Here is a 20,955-nt window from a genome sequence, read left to right on the forward strand (position 1 = left end):
TATACACACACACACACAAGCATGACCGAAGCTATTTTTGTAGTTTTTTAAAAAAACGTCCATGAGAGTGGACGTTGTGCTAAGAAATACGCCTCGGTCATTCGACAATGGTATTCTTGTAGGACAGACTTAAAGATTCCAACAACAGGTCAATATGAGGTCACCTGACACTCGGTGACCTCTGCTTTATTTACACACTCAGGAGGCCGCTGTGCGCATTTGAACTACAAGTATTTGTTAGCTCTCCGATCAAGAGTGATTCCTAATGGATGTCCAGAAGCAACATGAGGAGACTGACATGTTGCAACCAATGGAGAGGGCCATTCATGCTGAGGAGTTGACAGTGGAGAATGTTGAGGCGGTAAGTTTCCCGGAATTCTCCTTGCCTTTGTGTTTGAATGTGGAAAAGATGATAAATCGAGGAAAAACATGTTACCATAGCCTCATTTTAAATTCAGCTCCATGCGGCTCTTTAGCGCTGCCCTAGTGACTCGCTGGAGCTTTTTCAAAACTGTTGGAAAATGGAAAACGATAAGCGATATATACATTTTTGTTTTAATACGGTTTCTGTAGGAGGACAAACATGACACAATTATTCTTCTAATTAATATGTTAATGAAGTTCAACTTGAGGCAGCATCGTACAACAGAATAGTCACGTGGTGCGTCAGTCTCTATAGGATGCACTCCAGGGAAAATAAACATTTAATCATGAAGGCTCATTATGTACAGTAAATGTAGCCAACTTAATCGTTTTGATAGTAGGCTAACATAGCTAATATACATACAGCATATGTTGCCTTCACTATAAGCCTTATACAGTATAAGGTTTTAAATTTTTTGCTGCTCCAGACATTTTTTTTTTTTTTTTTGGGGTCCAATATGGCTCTTTCAACATTTTGGGTTACTGACCCCTGGGCTTGTACATTCAAAAGTTAAACAACATTCATACATACATACAAAAAAAAAAAAAAAAAAATTGTCATAGGATTAAATGGAAATGTATTCTACTTAAGACTTGAATATAACATACAGTACCTGCTCTTAAAGAAAATGTATAATATTAGATTTAATAAATAAATGTAATAAATAAACAAAAACTGTGATCCCAAGAGAGCCTACATACAACACTTGGAGAATATTGATAATATTTTGTTGTTTTATTTTATTTTAAATGTTATTTTTTCCAATTATTTGGGTTTAGTTAGTTTTAAAGTAAGTTTATTTGTTTTTATTTTGTTTTCGGTTAGTTTTTGGTTTTAATTATTATTATTCAAATTTTCATTATTTCATATTTTGTTTTTTAAATTGGTGTATTTCCTGTATGGAATATTTAGAATGACATCATAGTAAGGAGAACTGCATTTTTTTTCCTGCCGCTACCACCATGAAACAAATGAAAATAAGGACTCTTGTTGTTTTGGTGAATCATTGTTGTTTGTTTGTTTGTTTTTTTGTCTGCTTTTGATTGTTTTTCTTACATGAAGTGTTTTGTCAAGTTCAGCTTTAGCTATTCAGTTCCATTTTGTAAAATATTAAGAATTTGTTATAGAACCGACTAGGTTTTCTGATTAACTTTTTAATCCCAATTTTATGATTTTAAGTCTTTGTTTGGAACTTTTTTCATTTTTTAAAACAAAAAAGCAGGACCAATAAATACTTTAAAAATGACTTTGAGGAAGATCAGTACTGCCTTCAGCTTAATAGTTTCCTTCTATTTTGTGTGTTTTCTGATGTCTGCTCATGGTATAAACATCTAATCAAATCATGTGTAAGCCTTCCCTTCAGTCCTGCATAGTAAAAACAGTTAATTGTTTAAACAAAAGCAGTGTACAGCGACAGTTGGCTGAGTTAAAAGTCCAACAGACATTTCTGTAACATGATACCAACTAATAGCAGATGCTGTTCTATTAATAGCAGCCACATTTTTTTTACACTCTGCAATCAAGTGGTTCTTCAAGTTACATAGATGAAAACGTACCTGTAGCGCACAACAAAAGAAAGTATAGAACAGAGACCACCTTCCCCCCACTTGTGTTGCAGGCACTCTACCAGCTTTATTTTGACCCAGACATGGAGTGTAAGAATGCGGCCCAGAAGTGGCTGACCCAAGCTCAGGGGTCTGCTCAAGCGTGGTGTTTCTGTTGGGCTTTGCTAAGCCCGGAAAAGGTCCCCTCATCTTCTTAAAACTTTAGCTCCGTTGACGAGTTTGTTTGGACACTCATTATTTTTGTTGGGTCCACAGCTCCCTGAGGTGCAGTTCTTTGGCGCCAGCACGCTCCATGTCAAGATCTCCTCTCATTGGAATGACTTTCCTGCAGACCAACATGAGCACCTGAGAGTTCAGCTCCTTTCCCACATTTTGCACTTCTCTTCTGGGCCTAAAATGGTGTTGACGAGACTATGCGTTGCACTGGCCTCAATGGCTCTAAACTTAATTCCGCACGTCTGGTCCCAGCCAGTTGCTGACATGGTGCAAGCCTTCCAACCTCAGAGCCAAGAAGGCTCTGGGCCCACGCAAGACCCTCAGCTGCACTGTCTGGCCTTGCTGGAACTCCTCATCGTACTTCCCGAGGAGTTCCAGACCAGCCGGCTGGAGCGGACTCGTCGCGCCCGACTAAAGGAAGCCCTGGCTGGGGAGTGGAGCGCAGTGTGTCCACTGTTGCGTCAGCTCCTCCAGAGCAAAGACTCATCGATGAAGGTGAAAGAGAAGGTGCTACGCTGCTTGTCTAGCTGGCTGGGACTGGACGTGCCACTCGGGGAAACGCAGGAACTTGTTCAGGATTGCTTCACGACTTTATCCGATTCAGAGTTGTTTGACACAGCCGTTGAGACGATAGTTAATGTCTTCACACAACCTGATTGCCAGAGGTAACAAATGTACGACATAGAACACTAATTAAAAACTTGTCACTGTGACTTGAGTGGATATGTGACAACAGGTACAGCAACGCTCTGTTGAGCCTAATACCTCTGGTATTGGGGCTCCGTGATCAACTGAAGACAGCAGTCCAAGACGGGGACATGGAGACCTCACACGGGATCTGCAGAATTGCTGTCTCTATGGGTGAAACACACTGCAGGTACACACACAATTCAGTTACTACGAGTTCTATTTTTTATACAAATACAAGTTATTATACAACTATAACTTATTTTTGCTATAGCTAAACATTTATTTGGTATAGCTGCAAGCAGTGACGAAACAAATGTGAACAATGGGTATCAACAGGCCCCCAGGGTGGACCATCCAATGGGGGAGGGCAGAGAAATTTCAAGCTCAACGTATCATCATAGGTTGTTTTGTATGGGGAGAGATTTGTCTCAAAAATATTCTCACAAATACATCCGCGATTCACACATATTTTTTGTAGATGCACAAATATATCCAAGATTTTCACATGTGTTTTCGAGATCCACAAATATATTCATGAGTTTCACATGTGTTTTTGTAATCCACAAATATATCCGTGAGTTTTACGTGTTTTTTTATGTTGTGCGTGCACTCATCATGAATTATTGTTTGCAAACATTCGAATTGTATTTGTGAATCGGCGGCCGCGTGCATTTCTTTTTGAGACAAACATAACAAGAAACGTTCAAATTTTCACACACAAGCGCATTCGCGATTCACACATGTTTTTCAAATTCACAAATACGTCCGCAATTCTCACAAATACATTAGTCATTTTCACATGTGTTTTTCAGATCCACAAATACGTCCGCGTTTTCCACATGTAATTTTCAAATCCACAAATACTTCCGCAAATTTCACGTGTTTTTTTAATGATGTGCGTGCAATTATCATGACTTGACATTTTTTAAGTATTCAATTTTGCTTGTGACTTGTTGGAGCTGTGTTTTTTAACAGCGAACACGCGCATTTATTTTTGAGACAAACGTCACTCGATGCCTGACCAAGATTTTCTCACACACAACAAGCCGACAATTTTCACGTGTCTCAAAACACCTCCGTTTCCATCCGATAGGTGGCACTATAAAGCGCATAGACTAGTCTATAAAGTTATGATTCCCAAACTTCAAGAACTATCAAGGCGGTCCGTGTACCTTTTGGCCGTTTGTTTTTCCTTCTATATCTATATCCTTCAATATTTGTTTTCCTACGAGTTCGCTTTTAAGATGAGCCTTGACCCGGAAAAAGTTCTTCTTCAACAAGGCATTGTCTTCCGGGTCATGGCTTATTGAATTCTTTACAAAAACAAATCTTTATTCTTGGACAATTAGATGCAGAAGAAAATCATTTTTGTGTCACAACTTTTTAATTGCAACGGGCACCTGAAGTCTTACGCGGAGTTTTTTGATTATTTTCAGTTACCAGTTAGACCTCAGCAATATGCTATTGTTTATGATGCGATTCCAGTGTTTCCCACAGGATTTTAGGAGACTGTGGTGGGAGGGTCTCTGACCAGTGTTTCCCATAGGATTTTTTGAAACGGTGGTGGTGGGAGTCTGAGTCATGTCATGCCACGGCGAATTTATTTTTTTTTGTTCATTATTTTTTTCCCCCAAGAAGAACCATAACAAAGATATAGTTGAAATATTTCATTAGCGAGGCAGATGTTATAGCTCTCAGCTACGGTACATGTATGTAAAATGCGTAGCTGATTACAGCTACGTTACCCTGTGTAATAATGCGACTTTTTTTCTCGTAGCAATAGTATGACTTACATCTCGTAGTGACTCAGGGTTGGCTACCCAAACTGTTGAAAGAGCCATATTTGACCCCCCCCCCCCCCCCAAAAAAAAAACTGATACAGTATGTCTGGAGCAGCAAAAAATTAAAAGCCTTGTACAAGCCTTATAATTATCAATACTAGCTATATTAGCCTACTATAAAAATCACTAAGTTGGCTAGAAATACATAATTAGCCTTCATGATTAAATGTTTATTTTCCCTGCAGTGGATCCTATAGCACACCACGTGACTACTCTGTTGTACGATGCTACCACAAGTTTAACTTCATTACAATATTAATGAATTGAAAGAATGTTTGTGTCATGTTTGTCCTCCTAGAAATCCTATTAAAACAAAAAATATATTTCCCTCCCCCATCTTTTTCCATTAAAAAAAAGACGAAAAGAAAACAGCTCCGAAGCAGCGCTAAAGAGCCGCATGCGGCCCGAGAGCCGCGGGTTTCAGACCGCCGTCGTAGTCCTCCTTTTTCCTTTTTATTTGACCCTCATAAGTACTACATTACCGCAACAATAACAGTCCTTCTGTCAACTGACCCATTTACAGGACTGGGGGAATTCTAATAGCCGTGTAAAGACTTTTACTTGATTCGGTGAGAAGGTGAATAGTTTTTTCCCCGTTGTTCGTGAACTAAATTTCCACACAAACGCACATCGAGGTACCATTAACTTAGCAAGGAGAGGTATGAGAGTCATTTTTCGAGTGTCCCAGAGCTCGCGAAATTGGGGGGGGGGGGGGGGGGGGGCGCATTTATCCAAGTTTCGTCAGCCGTAATTGTCTGAAGTTGGCGCGCCGGTGTTGTGCCGAAAAATAGCCACTCCACGCGAAATGTCCCCCTGACGGGAGCGCCCACACGTCACTCGTACAAACAGCCTTTTCTTACCAATCGATGGACACGGAAACGACGTTCTTGTACCGTGAATATGTATCATTTTACTCTGCTTGAACTAATAAATATTTTACTGTGACCAACGCTCTGAAAATAGAGCAAGGCTTTATTTTGGGCCCCGCCTCTCCGCGCAAGTTCAATCAAAGTTTGCTTTCCGTCCAAGACGGCCGTCCACCGCTCACTTTCGCCGAAAAGTCCGATCCAAACTATTGTAATGCCCCGGATATGGGGAAGAAGGAGAGAAGTCTGTATTTGCTTACCCATTTGATTGTGGTAACAATAATAAAGAAAAACAATAACAAAATAACAGCGGGCTGCTAAGACATGCGACCGCTATCTCTCGCTATCTCGCTCGTTCTCCCACTCTTCCTACTCGTTCCCCTTGCGTCTCTTAAATAAATAAATAAAATACTACTCTAAAATACTACTCTACTACCTGGTAGTAGAGTGGAGTGGGCTACAGCTGTGTAATCGGCTGACTGACGCATCTGATTATTATTATTTTTTTTTTTTTTTTTAATCGGCGGGGGGGGGGGGTGCAAACGAGACTGTGGCGGGCCCAAACGAGACTGTGGCGGGCCGCCACGGTCTCGTTCATTTGTGGGAAACACTGGATTCCTTCAGGATTCATTATGCTGTGCAGAAATGTAACCATGCCATTTCAAACTGTATCTCCTCCAAATATACTAAATTCAAGTGTGGGTAAATTATGTTAACTACATTACAAAAATTCGAATAGATACACTCGATCTCTATTTCAGAATGAGATTAGATCCACACCATATCTTAAGTCTTTTTGGAATCAATATGTTGGACATATCATTTGGTCTAAGGTATGGACTATCCCCAATATGTTTCCGTTGACAAGTAAGGTCAAAGAAGTCGCTTTCAAAATTATCCATAGATACTATCAAGCGGGACATTGAGACAAACTTGTATTTTTCTGTGGAAATCATCCAGAGACAGTTCAGCACCTTTTTTGTTCCTGCTCTTTTTCCAATAAGTTTTGGAAAGAACTTTGCAAGTTCATCATCAGGAACCTACATGTGGACTTCAAACTCAAATGGGAAAATGTCATTTTTTGTTTCTGTAAGGATCGCAAGAATGAGTGTTTTTATTATTAATATTTTATATATATATTTTTTTTTAAATCTAACCTAAAAGCGGAAAAAACAATATTTGTGAAAAACTTTGTGAATAATTGATTACAGCATTATTCATTGTTTGTTTGTTTTTCACTGATTTGTAATGTTTTAAATGTTTATGCCCCCTGCCATATTTGTGTTTGTTTTGTTTTGTTTTTGGTTTGTATTCTTGATTCTTCATCTTTCTGTTTTTTTTTTTTTTGTTTTTGTTTTTTTTTTTTGAAAGATGGATTAAGGCTTGTTTCCGTTATTGAATTAGCGGTTTTTAATTGGGAAACGGGAGATGATTCATTTCTCTTTTTTTTTTTGTTAACACACATAAAAATTGGGCTTGTTTTCCAACATTAGAAGGAAAAACGAATGGCCAACTGTCCCAAAACACCTGTTTATCTGTTGCCCGGTTTGAGGACATACTCTCGCCCACCCAAGTAGAGCATAAATCTTGAGCCCGAACCCGACCCGAGTTTTGGGCCGGGTCGGGCCCAAATCAATTATTTACGTTCGGGTCAGGTCCGGCCGGACTTCTCTCGCGCCAACTTTTTAAAAATAAATACCGTAATTTCTGGACTATAAGGCGCACCTGACTATAAGCCGCCAGCCACAAATTTGACATGAAAACGGCATTTGTTCATAAATAAGCCACACTGGACTATAAGCCGCAGTTGTCCTCATTGTATTATGGGATATTTACACCAAAAGATATTAACTGGTAACACTTCATTTGACAATGGCACCATAAAACTGTCATGAGACCAAATGAACCACCATTAAGCTTTGAACCAATTGGCTGCAAAGCCTTATTGTCTCTAAAAGCTTCATTTGGCCATCATTGCTTCCTTGGGGTAGACAGTCAACCTCTGCTGCCACCTGCTCTCAACACTGTTTTCATCCAACATTCCTCCTAGCATGCATGCCGGCGCTACAGATGTAAATAACAGTCATGTTCTGTGCTAATTATTTCTTCAGTTACTGTTCCAGTTTCATTAATTGCTAGTTATGGTATTTGGTAACATTTTCTTGGATAGTGGTGCCATAATACTGTCATAATTTTTACATGACACTATCATAAGCATTAATGAATGCTTATAATAGATGTCGGTTAGTGTCATCCAGCAAATTATCTCACTTTTGAATGGATGTAAAAGATCTGAGCTGGACATAAATGGATTTAGTGACATAATATGCCACATGACACATATTGACATCTGTTATAAGCATTTAGTAATGCCCATGATAGTGTCATGTCATAATTATGATGTTCTTATGACAGCCTTATGATGCCGCTGTTAAATAAAGTGTTACCTATTAACTCAAATAAATCAACAGATAAGCCACACTGGACTATAAGCCGCAGGATTCAAAATGAGGGAAAAAAGTAGCGGTTTATAGTCAGAAAATTAGGGTATATATTCATATATTTATACTAAAATGATTTATAGATGTTAAGCTAAGAAATAGTTGTTATAAAATAAATACTTTGGATAAAACAAAACAGAGAAGGCGATGTGCATGCCTGCGCACATGAATGCTGTGGCCCCGCCCTCTTTTTAATCTTCCCCTCAGCCCTGGCGCCCTCCGCGAGTCCGCATCCTGGTATTTCCTTTTCGATATGAAGCAGCATGAAGTGAAAAACAAACTAAAGATGGGGGAACTTAAAAGAAAAATATGCACCGTGTTAGGAGTGGGGTATGGAAAGGCTTCAAATTTATTGTTGAAGCTACTATACAAAAACCTGTGTCGGCTTCGCTGAATGTAAACAAATGTGGTGCTTTGCTCTCTTACGAGAAATATATTTAACAAACTTTTCCAACGTTATTTCCAGGGGTGCACGTAAGTGGTTCGCATGCGCGCATGCGTACTGGACGTAGACAAACGAGCTGGCCCTCAACGGCTTCCATATGCTTTTGCGTACCAATGGCTGACCACTGTATTTGCGGCGAACACGAGAAAATCACTACTCAAAATGTCAAAGAGGCAGGCCCCACTGAGTAATTATTTCCGTGTTCCCCCACCCCCGTCAAAAGACAGAGAGACGACAGAGACATCACCGAAGCTGTCGAAAAAAGGACTTTTGCTGAAAAGTGGCTGCAGGAGGTACCATGGCTAGAAGCAAATGATGCTCGCACGGAAATGTGGTGCAAAATTTGCCGTGAGAATCCCAATGTCGCTGATAAGAGCAGTGCATTTTATGTAGGGTTAAAGAATTTCAGCCATCCAAACTTTGAAAAGCACGAAAAAAACAGAGAGCATGTGACAATTAAGCAAACTATCGATGTCAGACAGGACCCCACTCTTCCCCACGCACAAGTGGCGGAATAACGTTAATGAAGAACAGCACCATGCACTGATAAACGTGTTTTTGCTCGCATTTCACAGAGCTAAACATGCTAAACATGGACATCCCACTTTTACAAAGGACTGGAGTTAATGTGGGAGGCAAAAAAAATATGCACACCCCTGTTTATTTCTTTACATTTCACTTCAAAGTAATGGCAATTTTGTTGTGCCAGTTGATGTTAATCAAGCGTTAATTGTAAAGATAATTAATTAAAGGTAATTGGCTCTAAGTAAAGCTTGTCATAATTTTATCGCATCAGGAGGGTCAGCTCTCAACCTCAATGAGGACCAAGTAACATCTCTAGGTCCTCCTCTGAGAACCTGGGCAAAAAAATATGTGCACCCCTGGTTATTTTGTTGTATAAAAGAATTTTTAGTGATCATAAAAATATGTAGACTATTTAAACATTGTGAAAACCTGCGTTTTTTTCCTGCCAAATCAATCGAAGAGATTAAAATACATGTCAAATCCACTATCTGCTTGATAGAACAGACACACAAATATAAAATATATAAAAGTTTATTGAATATCCATCTTACAGTCTTGTTTAACTGGGAGAAGTCGTTACAAGAGACAGGCTTTAATTTGTTGTCATTATGCACAGGCATCGTCACAAATGTGATCACACAAAATGCAACCACGCATCGCATCCCCGCATTTCCTGCTTCTCCTGAGTCTTCACATATAAAACATAAAATTTCGGAGTTTTTTTCAGGCTCTGGCCTACAGATAAAACAAAACATTTCGTTGCTTTTTTTTTCTTTCCTAGAAATACAGTGCCTTGCAAAAGTAGTCGGCCCCCTTGAATCTTGCAACCTTTCGCCACATTTCAGGCTTCAAACATAAAGATATGAAATTTAATTTTTTTGTCAAGAATCAACAACAAGTGGGACACAATCGTGAAGTGGAACAACATTTATTGGATAATTTAAATTTTTTTAACAAATAAAAAACTGAAAAGTGGGGTGTGCAATATTATTCGGCCCCTTTACTTTCAGTGCAGCAAACTCACTCCAGAAGTTCAGTGAGGATCTCTGAATGATCCAATGTTGTCCTAAATGACCGATGATGATAAATAGAATACACCTGTGTGTAATCAAGTCTCCGTATAAATGCACCTGCTCTGTGATAGTCTCAGGGTTCTGTTTAAAGTGCAGAGAGCATTATGAAAACCAAGGAACACACCAGGCAGGTCCGAGATACTGTTGTGGAGAAGTTTAAAGCCGGATTTGGATACAAAAAGATTTCCCAAGCTTTAAACATCTCAAGGAGCACTGTGCAAGCCCTCATATTGAAATGGAAGGAGCATCAGACCACTGCAAATCTACCAAGACCCGGCCGTCCTTCCAAACTTTCTTCTCAAACAAGGAGAAAACTGATCAGAGATGCAGCCAAGAGGCCCATGATCACTCTGGATGAACTGCAGAGATCTACAGCTGAGGTGGGAGAGTCTGTCCATAGGACAACAATCAGTCGTACACTGCACAAATCTGGCCTTTATGGAAGAGTGGCAAGAAGAAAGCCATTTCTCAAAGATATCCATAAAAAGTCTCGTTTAAAGTTTGCCACAAGCCACCTGGGAGACACACCAAACATGTGGAAGAAGGTGCTCTGGTCAGATGAAACCAAAATTGAACTTTTTGGCCACAATGCAAAACGATATGTTTGGCGTAAAAGCAACACAGCTCATCACCCTGAACACACCATCCCCACTGTCAAACATGGTGGTGGCAGCATCATGGTTTGGGCCTGCTTTTCTTCAGCAGGGACAGGGAAGATGGTTAAAATTGACGGGAAGATGGATGCAGCCAAATACAGGAACATTCTGGAAGAAAACCTGTTGGTATCTGCACAAGACCTGAGACTGGGACGGAGATTTATCTTCCAACAGGACAATGATCCAAAACATAAAGCCAAATCTACAATGGAATGGTTAAAAAATAAACGCATCCAGGTGTTAGAATGGCCAAGTCAAAGTCCAGACCTGAATCCAATCGAGAATCTGTGGAAAGAGCTGAAGACTGCTGTTCACAAACACTCTCCATCCAACCTCACTGAGCTCGAGCTGTTTTGCAAGGAAGAATGGGCAAGAATGTCAGTCTCTCGATGTGCAAAACTGATAGAAACATACCCCAAACGACTTGCAGCTGTAATTGGAGCAAAAGGTTGCGCTACAAAGTATTAACGCAAGGGGGCCGAATAATATTGCACGCCCCACTTTTCAGTTTTTTATTTGTTAAAAAAGTTTAAATTATCCAATAAATGTTGTTCCACTTCACGATTGTGTTCCACTTGTTGTTGATTCTTGACAAAAAAATTAAATTTCATATCTTTATGTTTGAAGCCTGAAATGTGACGAAAGGTTGCAAGATTCAAGGGGGCCGAATACTTTTGCAAGGCACTGTAAAACATAATTAAAAAAAAAAAATTCTCGGGCTCAGGCCTGCAAATCAAGTTAATTGATTTGGCTCGGGCCGAGTCGGGCTTTAATACCCGCAGGCTGGGTTGGGCTGGATTTTTTAGGCCTGATCTAAGCTCTACAGCCAAGCCCCCTTTATGCCCGAAATCCGGGCCTCTCAGAGGCAGCACCACCAGTCCCCCCCTAACTTCCGCCCCTAGCTGCCATTTATCTTTTGTGCAACTATGAAATGCTCTTGTTACAATTACAAAATGTCTGTTTTACTACTCCCAATTATTTTCACTACAACGACAAGTTTATTCAGTACAGCTACACGTCATATTTTGTGCAACCACAAGATGCTTTTGGGACAATTACAAACTTATGTTTTATACAGTAGCTACTTTACTTTGCAATAGTTACAACTTACAATAATACAATCACAGTTCAGTTATAGTTGAACGAGTTGAGTATAAAACACATAAAGCCAAGAATGTTCTGGGTCTTGTGTGTGCGCGTGCATGTGTGTCAGGGTTTTGTTGGAGCAAGTGGACCACTGGCAACAGTACCTGGCCTTGGTAAACATGATTCTGTTCTGTACTGGCATTCCTGGTCAGTACCCAGTCAGCGAGACCAGCAGCTCCCTCACGCTCACTTTCTGGTACACCTTGCAGGTGAGGAGCAAACTCGCTTACTGGGAATCTGAAAACCAAATCACGTTCTTCTTATGTTTGTGTTTAGGATGACATCCTGTCATTTGAAGAGGAGAAGCAGACCATTTATCTGCAAGTCTACAGGCCCGTTTACTTCCAGCTGGTGGATGTCTTAGTATATAAATCTCACTATCCATCCCAAGAAGAGTACAATTCCTGGAGTTCAGATGACAAGGAACAGTTCAGAATCTACAGGTGGGATCGGACATGTTTCTATCGTATCATAGACAGGAGTTCTGCAGTAGGTCTGGATGTCAAGAAGTGTCTAAGGACTCCATATTTTCCTTTAAAGAGTGGACATTTCAGACACATTGATGTACGTCTATGAAATGCTGGGAGCCGAGCTGCTCAGTAACCTTTATGACCGCTTGGGCAGGCAGCTGATGGACCCCCGACACTTGACGGAATGGCAGGTAATACAACCACTTCTTATGTTAAAAGCCCAAAAGAACTGGCTTGAGTATTTGCTTTCAAGGACACAGAGGCTTTGCTGTTTGGCTTCCAATCCATCGCGGAGACCATCGATGTCAACTACTCAGATGTCATCCCAGGTCTTATTGCCCTGATCCCAAGAATCAACATCAGTAACGTCATGTTGGCAGACACGGTCATGTACACAATAGGTGCCTGGAGTATACTTTCTTGCCTGATTAACGGCAATGGACGTCCAATGCATTTTGACTTGACTCAGTTGAAATGATTGGACATCTATCTCAGCCGATTAGATTATAGCCACTACTTTTACAAGCGCTTGTATCGAGTCACTGTATCTGCCGATGTTGTCGAGGATCCCTGGCCGAATGGCTGTCGGACCACCCGGTGATGCTCGGTGGGATGTTACCAATGGTGCTGCGGGGTCTCACCAGGGCCGAGCTATCCGTGTCCAGCGTTTCTACTCTGAAGAGGATCTGTAGGGAGTGTCGACACGACCTCGGGCCTTACGCTCAGGATATTCTCAACATGTCCCAGGTCATACAACGTCACTCTGTCCAACAAATCACTTTTGTAAAATTAACTTAACATTGGCTGCCATTGACATTGATAGCTTGATCTGCTCTAAACATGAACTATTTTTACATTGACCACACAGTCAAGGGCGTAGGTTTGCATAGGGACAGTAGGCACATAACACTACCAACTTTTCAGGATGCTCAAATTGTCCCCACCAACCTTTAAGCAACCTTATATGCATTATACAGTATAATGAGTTCAGGTATACAGGTAATTTAGATTGTCTTCCCATATGTTGTAAGGATAGAGTTGACCCTACCATTATTAAGTGAATTATTTTTATTATGTTCTAAGTTACACATACCCTCTTTCAGTTGCTGAATCCACCCCCACCCCAAACACACGTTTGAATGGCTGATTACTTGACCCACCCCCGACACACACACGCTCGCTCACACTCACACAGCCCCAACAGAAATACATGTCGACAACATGCCGCATCCTCCGCCCCATTTGAAGACGAGGGATATTAGAATTTTTTATTCGGCCAGCAGCACCCACTGTAAGTAATTTAAAACGACGCCAATGTTGTGGAGGTGGGAAACACATCACCAATTTTGCGACTGAAAGTCCGACCTGCATCAGATTTAGCATAACATTAAAATATGTGAACTTGCTAACCTGCAAAAGTTGAGTAGGAAGCTGCTTAGAGAGAAGTGTCTTTCTGTTTGTGCTGTCTAATGTTAACATTAACTAAATTGGGAGAAATGTAGTGAACTCTGCTGGAAACTATAGTACCAGAAAAACATGAGCAAGAAACTGCTTAGAGAGAGATGGGTGCAGCATAACTTCATATGTTGCTCACACAACACAGCATACAACATAATCATAATTAATGTATGGACATTAAAAAAAGAATTGGGGGTGGAATTCCTAGCGTTACGATCGACTGGTCAATCGTGATCGACCTAATGAGCTTCCCTGGTTTAGCATATCAATTAATAAGGTTTATATTGGTGAGAAATGTAGCCCTGACCCCCGTTCACCCAATCTTTTTGGTCTTATTAATGTCCCAAAAAGTACATGCAGGGTTTGCTGTTACAGTGGTACAAAAAAGTATTTGAACCTTTTGGAATTTCTCACATTTCTGCATGAAATCACCATCAAATGTGATCTGATCTTTGTCAAAACCACACAGATGAAAAAACAGCATCTAACGAAAACCACCCAAACATTTATAGGTTTTCATATTTTAATGAGGATATTATGCAAGCAATGACAGAAGGGGGAAAAATAAGTAAGTGAACCATCACATTTAATATCTTGTGGCCCCCCTTTGGCAGCAATAACTCCCACCAGATGCTCCCTGTAGCTGCAGATCAGTCTGGCACATCGATCAGAACTAATCTTTGCCCATTCTTCTCTACAAAACTGCTTTAGTACAGTCAGATTTCTGGGATGTATGGCATGAATTGCTTTGTTTAGTTCATGCCACAGCATCTCAACGGGCATTCAAGTCTGGGTTTTGACTTGGCCCTCCGAACGTATTGTTTTGTTCTTCTGAAATCATTCTGAAGTTGATTTACTTATCTGTTTTGGATCATAGTCTTGTTGCAGCATCCATCCTCTTCTTAGCTTCAACTGTCTGACAGACGGCCTCAGTTTTTCCTGCAAAACATCCTGATGAACTTTCGAATTCATTCTTCCATTAATGATTGCAAGTTGTCCAGGCCCTGAGGCAGAAAAACAGCCATAAATCGTGATGCTGCCTCCACCATGCTTTACGGTGGGGATGAGGAGTTGATGTGGGTGAGCTGTTCCATTTTTGCCTCACACATGACGTTTTGTGTTACTCCCAAACAATTCAACTTTGTTTCATCAGTCCACAAAATATTTAGCCAAAAAATCTGTGGAGTGTCCAAGCACCTTTTTGCAAACATCAAACGAACAACAATGTTTTTTTTAGACAGCAGCGGCTTCTTCTGTGGAGTCCTCCCATGAATACCATTCTTGGCCATAGTTTTACATATACAGTGGGGCAAATAAGTATTTAGTAAACCACTAATTAAGCAAATTCTCCCACTTGAAAATATTAGAGAGGCCTGTAATTGCCAATATGGGTAAACCTCAACCATGAGAGACAGAATCTGGAAAAAAAAAACAGAAAATCACATTGTTTGATTTAAAAAAAAAAAAAAAAGAATTTATTTGCAAATCATGGCGGAAAATAAGTATTTGGTCAATACCAAAAGTTCATCTCAATACTTCGTTATTTACCCTTTGTTGGCAATAATGGAGGCCAAAAGTTTTCTGTAACTCTTCACAAGCTTTTCACAAACTGTTGCTGGTATTTTGGCCCATTCCTCCATGCAGATCTCCTCTAGAGCAGTGATGTTTTGGGGCTGTTGTTGGGCAACACGGGCTTTCAACTTCCTCCTCACCCCGTGGCGTCAAAATGATAACATGAACAGGGAGCAAAAATCCCAGAACCACACATGGGGACCGAGTGAATGACCTACAGAGAGCTGGGACCACAGTAACAAAGGCTACTATCAGTAACACAATGCACCGCCAGGGACTCAAATCCTGCACTTCCAGACGTGTCCCCCTGCTGAAGCAAGTACACGTCCAGGCCCGTCTGCGGTTCGCTAGGGAGCATTTGGATGATCCAGAAGAGGACTGGGAGAATGTGTTATGGTCAGATGAAACCAAAATAGAACTTTTTGGTAGAAACACAGGTTTTCGTCTTTGGAGTAAAAAGAATACTGAATTGAACCATACCCACTGTGAAGCATGGGGGTGGAAACATCATGCTTTGGGGCTGTTTTCCTGCAAAGGGACCAGGACGGATGACCTGTGTAAAGGAAAGAATGAATGGGGCCATGTATCGAGAGATTTTGAGTGAAAATCTCCTTCCATCAGCAAGGGAATTGAAAATGAGACGTGGCTGGGTCTTTCAGCATGACAGTGATCCCAAACACACAGCCAGGGCAACAAAGGAGTGGCCTCGTAAGAAGCATTTCAAGGTCCTGGAGTGGCTTAGCCAGTCTCCAGATCTCAACCCCAGAGAAAATCTGTGGAGGGAGTTGAAAGTCCATGTTGCCCGACGACAGCCTAAAAACATCACTGCTCTAGAGGAGATGTGCATGGAGGAATGGGCCAAAATACCAACAACAGTGTGTGAAAAGCTTGTGAAGAGTTACAGAAAACGTTTGGCCTCCATTATTGCCAACAAAGGGTACATAACAAAGTATTGAGATGAACTTTTGGTATTCACCAAGTATTTATTTTCCACCATGAGTTGCAAATAAATTCTTTAAAAATCAAACAATATGATTTTCTGTTTTTTTTTTCCCGCATTCTGTCTCTCATGGTTGAGGTTTACCCATGTTGACAATTACAGGCCTCTCTAATATTTTCAAGTGGGAGAACTTGCACAATTAGTGGTTGACTAAATACTTACAGTATTTGCCCCACTGTAGTTGATGTGTGCACGGAGATATTGTGTGTTTTATAGTGGGCAGGGAAGCTTTCAACCACTCATCAGTGATTGGGCACACACCTGACTTAATTTTTTTTTGTCAAAATTGGTTTCAATTGCTCTTTTAGTCTCCTTAGGCAGAGGGTTCACGTACTTATTTTCCCCCCTTCTGTCATTGTTTGCAAGCTATCCTCATTAAAATATGAAAACCGATAAATGTGTGGGTGGTTTTAGTTAAAGCAGACAGTTTTTTCATCTGTGTGATTTTGACAAAGCTCAGGTCACATTTGATGGTGATTTTATGCAGAAATGTGAGATATTTCGAAAGGTTCAGATACTTTTTCATACCACTGTATATAATCCCTACCATTGTTGAGACCAAAACTACACCCTTGCACACAGTAACTTTGGCATACGAGTTTTACCACTTCCAATACTCAAACCTAGGAATTATCACCGTCTATGGCACTGAAACATGCTCATTGAATGCCAGCCATCCCAGTTCAAAGGGAAAGGCGTTTATCCCTATTAATTTATGTTAATAACATGTCTAACTTCATAGGATGTGCTGGTTAAAGATATCCATAAGGTGAGTGAACATTGAGCTAAAGATCAGCATCCCATAAGTGAGGAAATTGACTGATGATTAGTTGTGTGTGCAGAGTAGCCAGTGCATCTGGTTAATGCAGTCTCTGGGCTTCCTGCTTTCCGCGCTGCCGGAGGAGGAGGTTTTGGAGAAGCTGCACTCCCTCATCGGTCCTCATGTTCAACAACTGGACACACTGGCCCAGCAAGCGGTAGAGTTCAGAGACATGGCAATCCAGAAAAAATATTATAAACTGAATTTAAAGGAAATCAAAGTGCATGGAACATACTCGCCAAATTTAATAGACAATGTGCAGCCATGGGCAAATGTTTGTAATTCTATGAAATCATATCATTTGTGATATCTATTTATGAGATCATTATTTTACCCTTTGGAGGTCGAGATCATGTTATTACTACAGTTCCACTCGGTGAACTTCTTTTTGTGCGCAGCCCGATCCTGCCAGTAAACTGTCAATAATTCACATCTTGGGAATGTTGACCAGCCTCTTCAGCGCTCTGGACATCAGTGGACACTCAGACAGAACCTCGCCGCCAAACTCTCAAAACACATGTAACCCTGTAAGATCCATTTGGCGAGACAATCATAATCCATAAACAGATGTCCAATTTATTTGAACAGGATGAGGCTATTAGTTAATGATCACTGCCCTCACAGTTCAAATGAAGGATGTGAAATAAATGTCTAAAATATTTTCCATCCCAATGTATTTTTGTGTTCAGGTTGTGCTTGTACTGCAACAACTGTTCCCATTGATGCAGAATATCCTCAACAGATGGCTCGAGGACTCTGAGGTGGTGGAGGTCAGGTTGCATGTGTTCACCTTCATAATATTGGTCAAGTCAAGTCACGTCTATTTATAAATCGCAGCAAGGTCCCAGAAACAGTTGAAAATTCTATACTAAATAAATAATGGAAAATATATATAAAGAAATTAATAATAAGGAAGCAAGATACGGAGGATAGGATCAAAGAATAATCCCAATCATCCAAACAGTACTCCCTCCACTTTTCCAGGCAGTGTGCAGCGTTTTCAATAAATCCATCCGAACCCTCCTTCATGATTTCGGGCCTCTTGTGGCTCAACTGAGCGAGACGCTGGGCCATATTTACAGTACCTTCCCACAAGCCTCCGCGCTGGACCTGGCATCCCAGGTACGCACACATCTCGAGTTTTCTCGACGCAATTGAAGGGAATGCGACCAATATTAACTGTTCTACTTTAGATGGTTCACATATTTGCTGGAGAAGAACGCCACATCTCCTCCATTAAAAGCCTGTTGAAAGTTCTTACATCTTCCACATTGGCAATATTTCAACAAGGTAATCATTCTTCTTCTTTTTTTTTTTTAAATGGGTGTTTTTTGTTTTGTTTTTAGAATTTCTTTGAACATATATATTTTTTCTAGGCCTCAGGGATCATCCAGATGTTGTCGAGTCCTTCATGTATCTTCATGCTCAGGTGGGTTGATAACTTGAACAGGGCGATGTTTTTGTATTAAAAGTTTTCGTTCTAAACTTTCTGCGTAGATTCTTAAACGGAAATCCGATTTGTACCTCGAATCTGATCTTCTGGATCCCAAAGCACTATTTTACTGTGGTGCGTATTCTAACTGTACACATAACTCTTACATATACACTTTACCGCTCTGGCTGCCATTGACGTGTATAGCCTTCAATTCTCTTTTGCATCTTGCGGTAAATAACACCTTGTAACACATATATTGTTCCCAGGTTGTAAGTGGTATTTCCTAGTTTGTTTCATCACATAGACTTATAAAAACACTTTTGTTTCCCCAAAAGTTTGGATTTGTGGTCACGACTTTGCTTTGAATTGTATTTTACACTTTTCTTTACTGTTGTATTTTGTAATGCTTATATACAGTATATGTGTGTGTGTGACTTGAAGTTCCACTCTGAGACCCCCATTTTGGCCAAATTTTGAAATTTTCCTATGTGCATGTGTGATAGATACATCATTAGAAAGCTTGAAATCTCAATTTTCTGGTGGAAGAAAATTTTTGAACAAGAGGGCATTTAAAAATTTTTTTTAAAACCCCTAAACCCTAACTCGAGGTGAGAGCATTATTAAAGACACCATGATTTAACGAGATATTGTTAAGTACTTACCTTGTTTCGATCCAAAAACTCAGTGTAGCATGTCTCACCGAGTGTCAAGACACAGCTGTGAATGGCCACAGCCGGACTTTTTGGGGATTTTATGGGTGAAACACGATAATATAACTAGGGTCGCAATGCAGAAATCACAGACATCAAGGAGTGGTTGAGATTTTCTTTTTCAAATATTTACCCTTTTTAACATTTTTTCCCAAATTTTCTTTGTTTGGATCAATTTTTTATCATCACAAATATCGGGGGAAATGCGACAGTCACAAAAAAAACAACAATTAAGCGATAATTATGAGGTAGATATCCGTGACCTATTTGCAGACACTTTATTTTTTTTATTGTGACGGAATTTGCTTAAAAGTTTAAAATGTGCGAGTCAACAATTATATATTGTTATTATTCTATATAAATTATATATATATATTTTTTTTAAGTAAAAGTAGTCATCCAGAAAAATGTACTTAAGTACAAGTAAAAAAGTATTGGTGAAAAGAATACTAAATTAATGAGTCGCGTTGTTTGATTTTTTTTTTTTTTTTTAAACAATGGTATTTTTATGCCTCAGCACAAAGTTATCCTTATGAACTTTTATTTTTATACTGTACTATAACCTATTGCATAACAACATTAAGCCAAAAAAAAAAAAATCATTGTATTCCTGCAAGGGGAAAAAAAATCTACAGAAAGGAAGCATCATTCATCCAAAGAGCATGAGTGTCCTCTAGTGGAGAAAATGGTTCCTAGTTTGAATAGTGAATAGTTCCATCACAGTTCCTATTATGAAATTAAAAGGATCATTTCTCCGCCTTTCCATGGTCAATCCATACCAAATAAAAACTGGGAGAGAGGGTAAAATCTGCACTTTCGACTGATGTTGAGGCCAGCGCTGTATCTCAAATACTTAATTTTCTACAGTGCTTTAAAGGCGCCACTTGATTGAATCGGCCGGCGAGATCAAAGAACGGCAAGATTGAGCCTGATTGGTATAATGGAGTCATGTGATTATTGTTGCGACGTTTCATAGGTGAAACTGGTAGAGCTATTGTTGGCATCGCTGGCAAAAAAAAAAAAAAAGGACAATCTAATTTGTAGAATAAAGAGGAAAAGTGTGACGATTTAGAGTGTACCCTATAATAGCAGAGTAGCATTTTTTCTTCACAAATCTACTCAAATAAAAGTAAAAGGTATGGAGTGGTAGAAACTACTCAAAGAAGTATATTTTTCTAAAACAGTTACTCAAGTAAATGTAACGGAGTGAATGTAACGCGTTACTACCCACCTCTGGACCAAAGCAAAACAAATAGAATGATTACAAGCCAGGAACAAAAAAAAAAAAAAAAAAAAAAAAAAAAAATCCCCGTTACATGGTGTAATCAGGTTTCTGTGCCATTGACATTGCTAGACGTCCATTCTATTGGAAATGGAAGTGCTGGAAGCGATCATTGGCAGCCAATGAGTCAATTAATTCCTTTCCCACAATTTTACTATCATTTTTCCTATGCTTGACTGTTTTTCTTTTTCATACTTAGGTATTCTTTCACTTAAATTTCCCGAAACATCCACAGTAAAAGCGGCCAGCCTCTTCTTTGT

At 39.9% G+C, this 20,955-nt stretch overlaps 1 protein-coding gene across 3 annotated transcripts in view; it reads left to right on the forward strand.

The window, feature by feature from the left end:
- Positions 1-20,955, forward strand: part of LOC130929850 (importin-13-like) — a 26,236-nt gene continuing 5,281 nt past the window's right edge. Inside the window, exons 1-18 of one of the 3 annotated variants that reach the window (XM_057857435.1) lie at positions 1-361; positions 2,043-2,168; positions 2,245-2,870; positions 2,942-3,082; positions 12,016-12,157; positions 12,225-12,391; positions 12,489-12,609; positions 12,672-12,819; positions 12,984-13,165; positions 17,191-17,217; positions 17,279-17,425; positions 17,667-17,795; positions 17,958-18,038; positions 18,253-18,390; positions 18,462-18,558; positions 18,645-18,697; positions 18,766-18,835; positions 20,895-20,953. In XM_057857435.1, coding sequence (XP_057713418.1) covers positions 266-361; positions 2,043-2,168; positions 2,245-2,870; positions 2,942-3,082; positions 12,016-12,157; positions 12,225-12,391; positions 12,489-12,609; positions 12,672-12,819; positions 12,984-13,165; positions 17,191-17,217; positions 17,279-17,425; positions 17,667-17,795; positions 17,958-18,038; positions 18,253-18,390; positions 18,462-18,558; positions 18,645-18,697; positions 18,766-18,835; positions 20,895-20,953 — 2,550 coding nt within the window. In that variant the 5' untranslated portion in view covers positions 1-265. The remainder of the gene's footprint in view (positions 362-2,042; positions 2,169-2,244; positions 2,871-2,941; positions 3,083-12,015; positions 12,158-12,224; positions 12,392-12,488; positions 12,610-12,671; positions 12,820-12,983; positions 13,166-17,190; positions 17,218-17,278; positions 17,426-17,666; positions 17,796-17,957; positions 18,039-18,252; positions 18,391-18,461; positions 18,559-18,644; positions 18,698-18,765; positions 18,836-20,894; positions 20,954-20,955) is intronic. The other 2 variants (XM_057857436.1, XM_057857438.1) reach the window with 2 other exon arrangements.

Source organism: Corythoichthys intestinalis, chromosome 14, assembly GCF_030265065.1.
Source record: "Corythoichthys intestinalis isolate RoL2023-P3 chromosome 14, ASM3026506v1, whole genome shotgun sequence".
NCBI lineage: Eukaryota > Metazoa > Chordata > Actinopteri > Syngnathiformes > Syngnathidae > Corythoichthys > Corythoichthys intestinalis.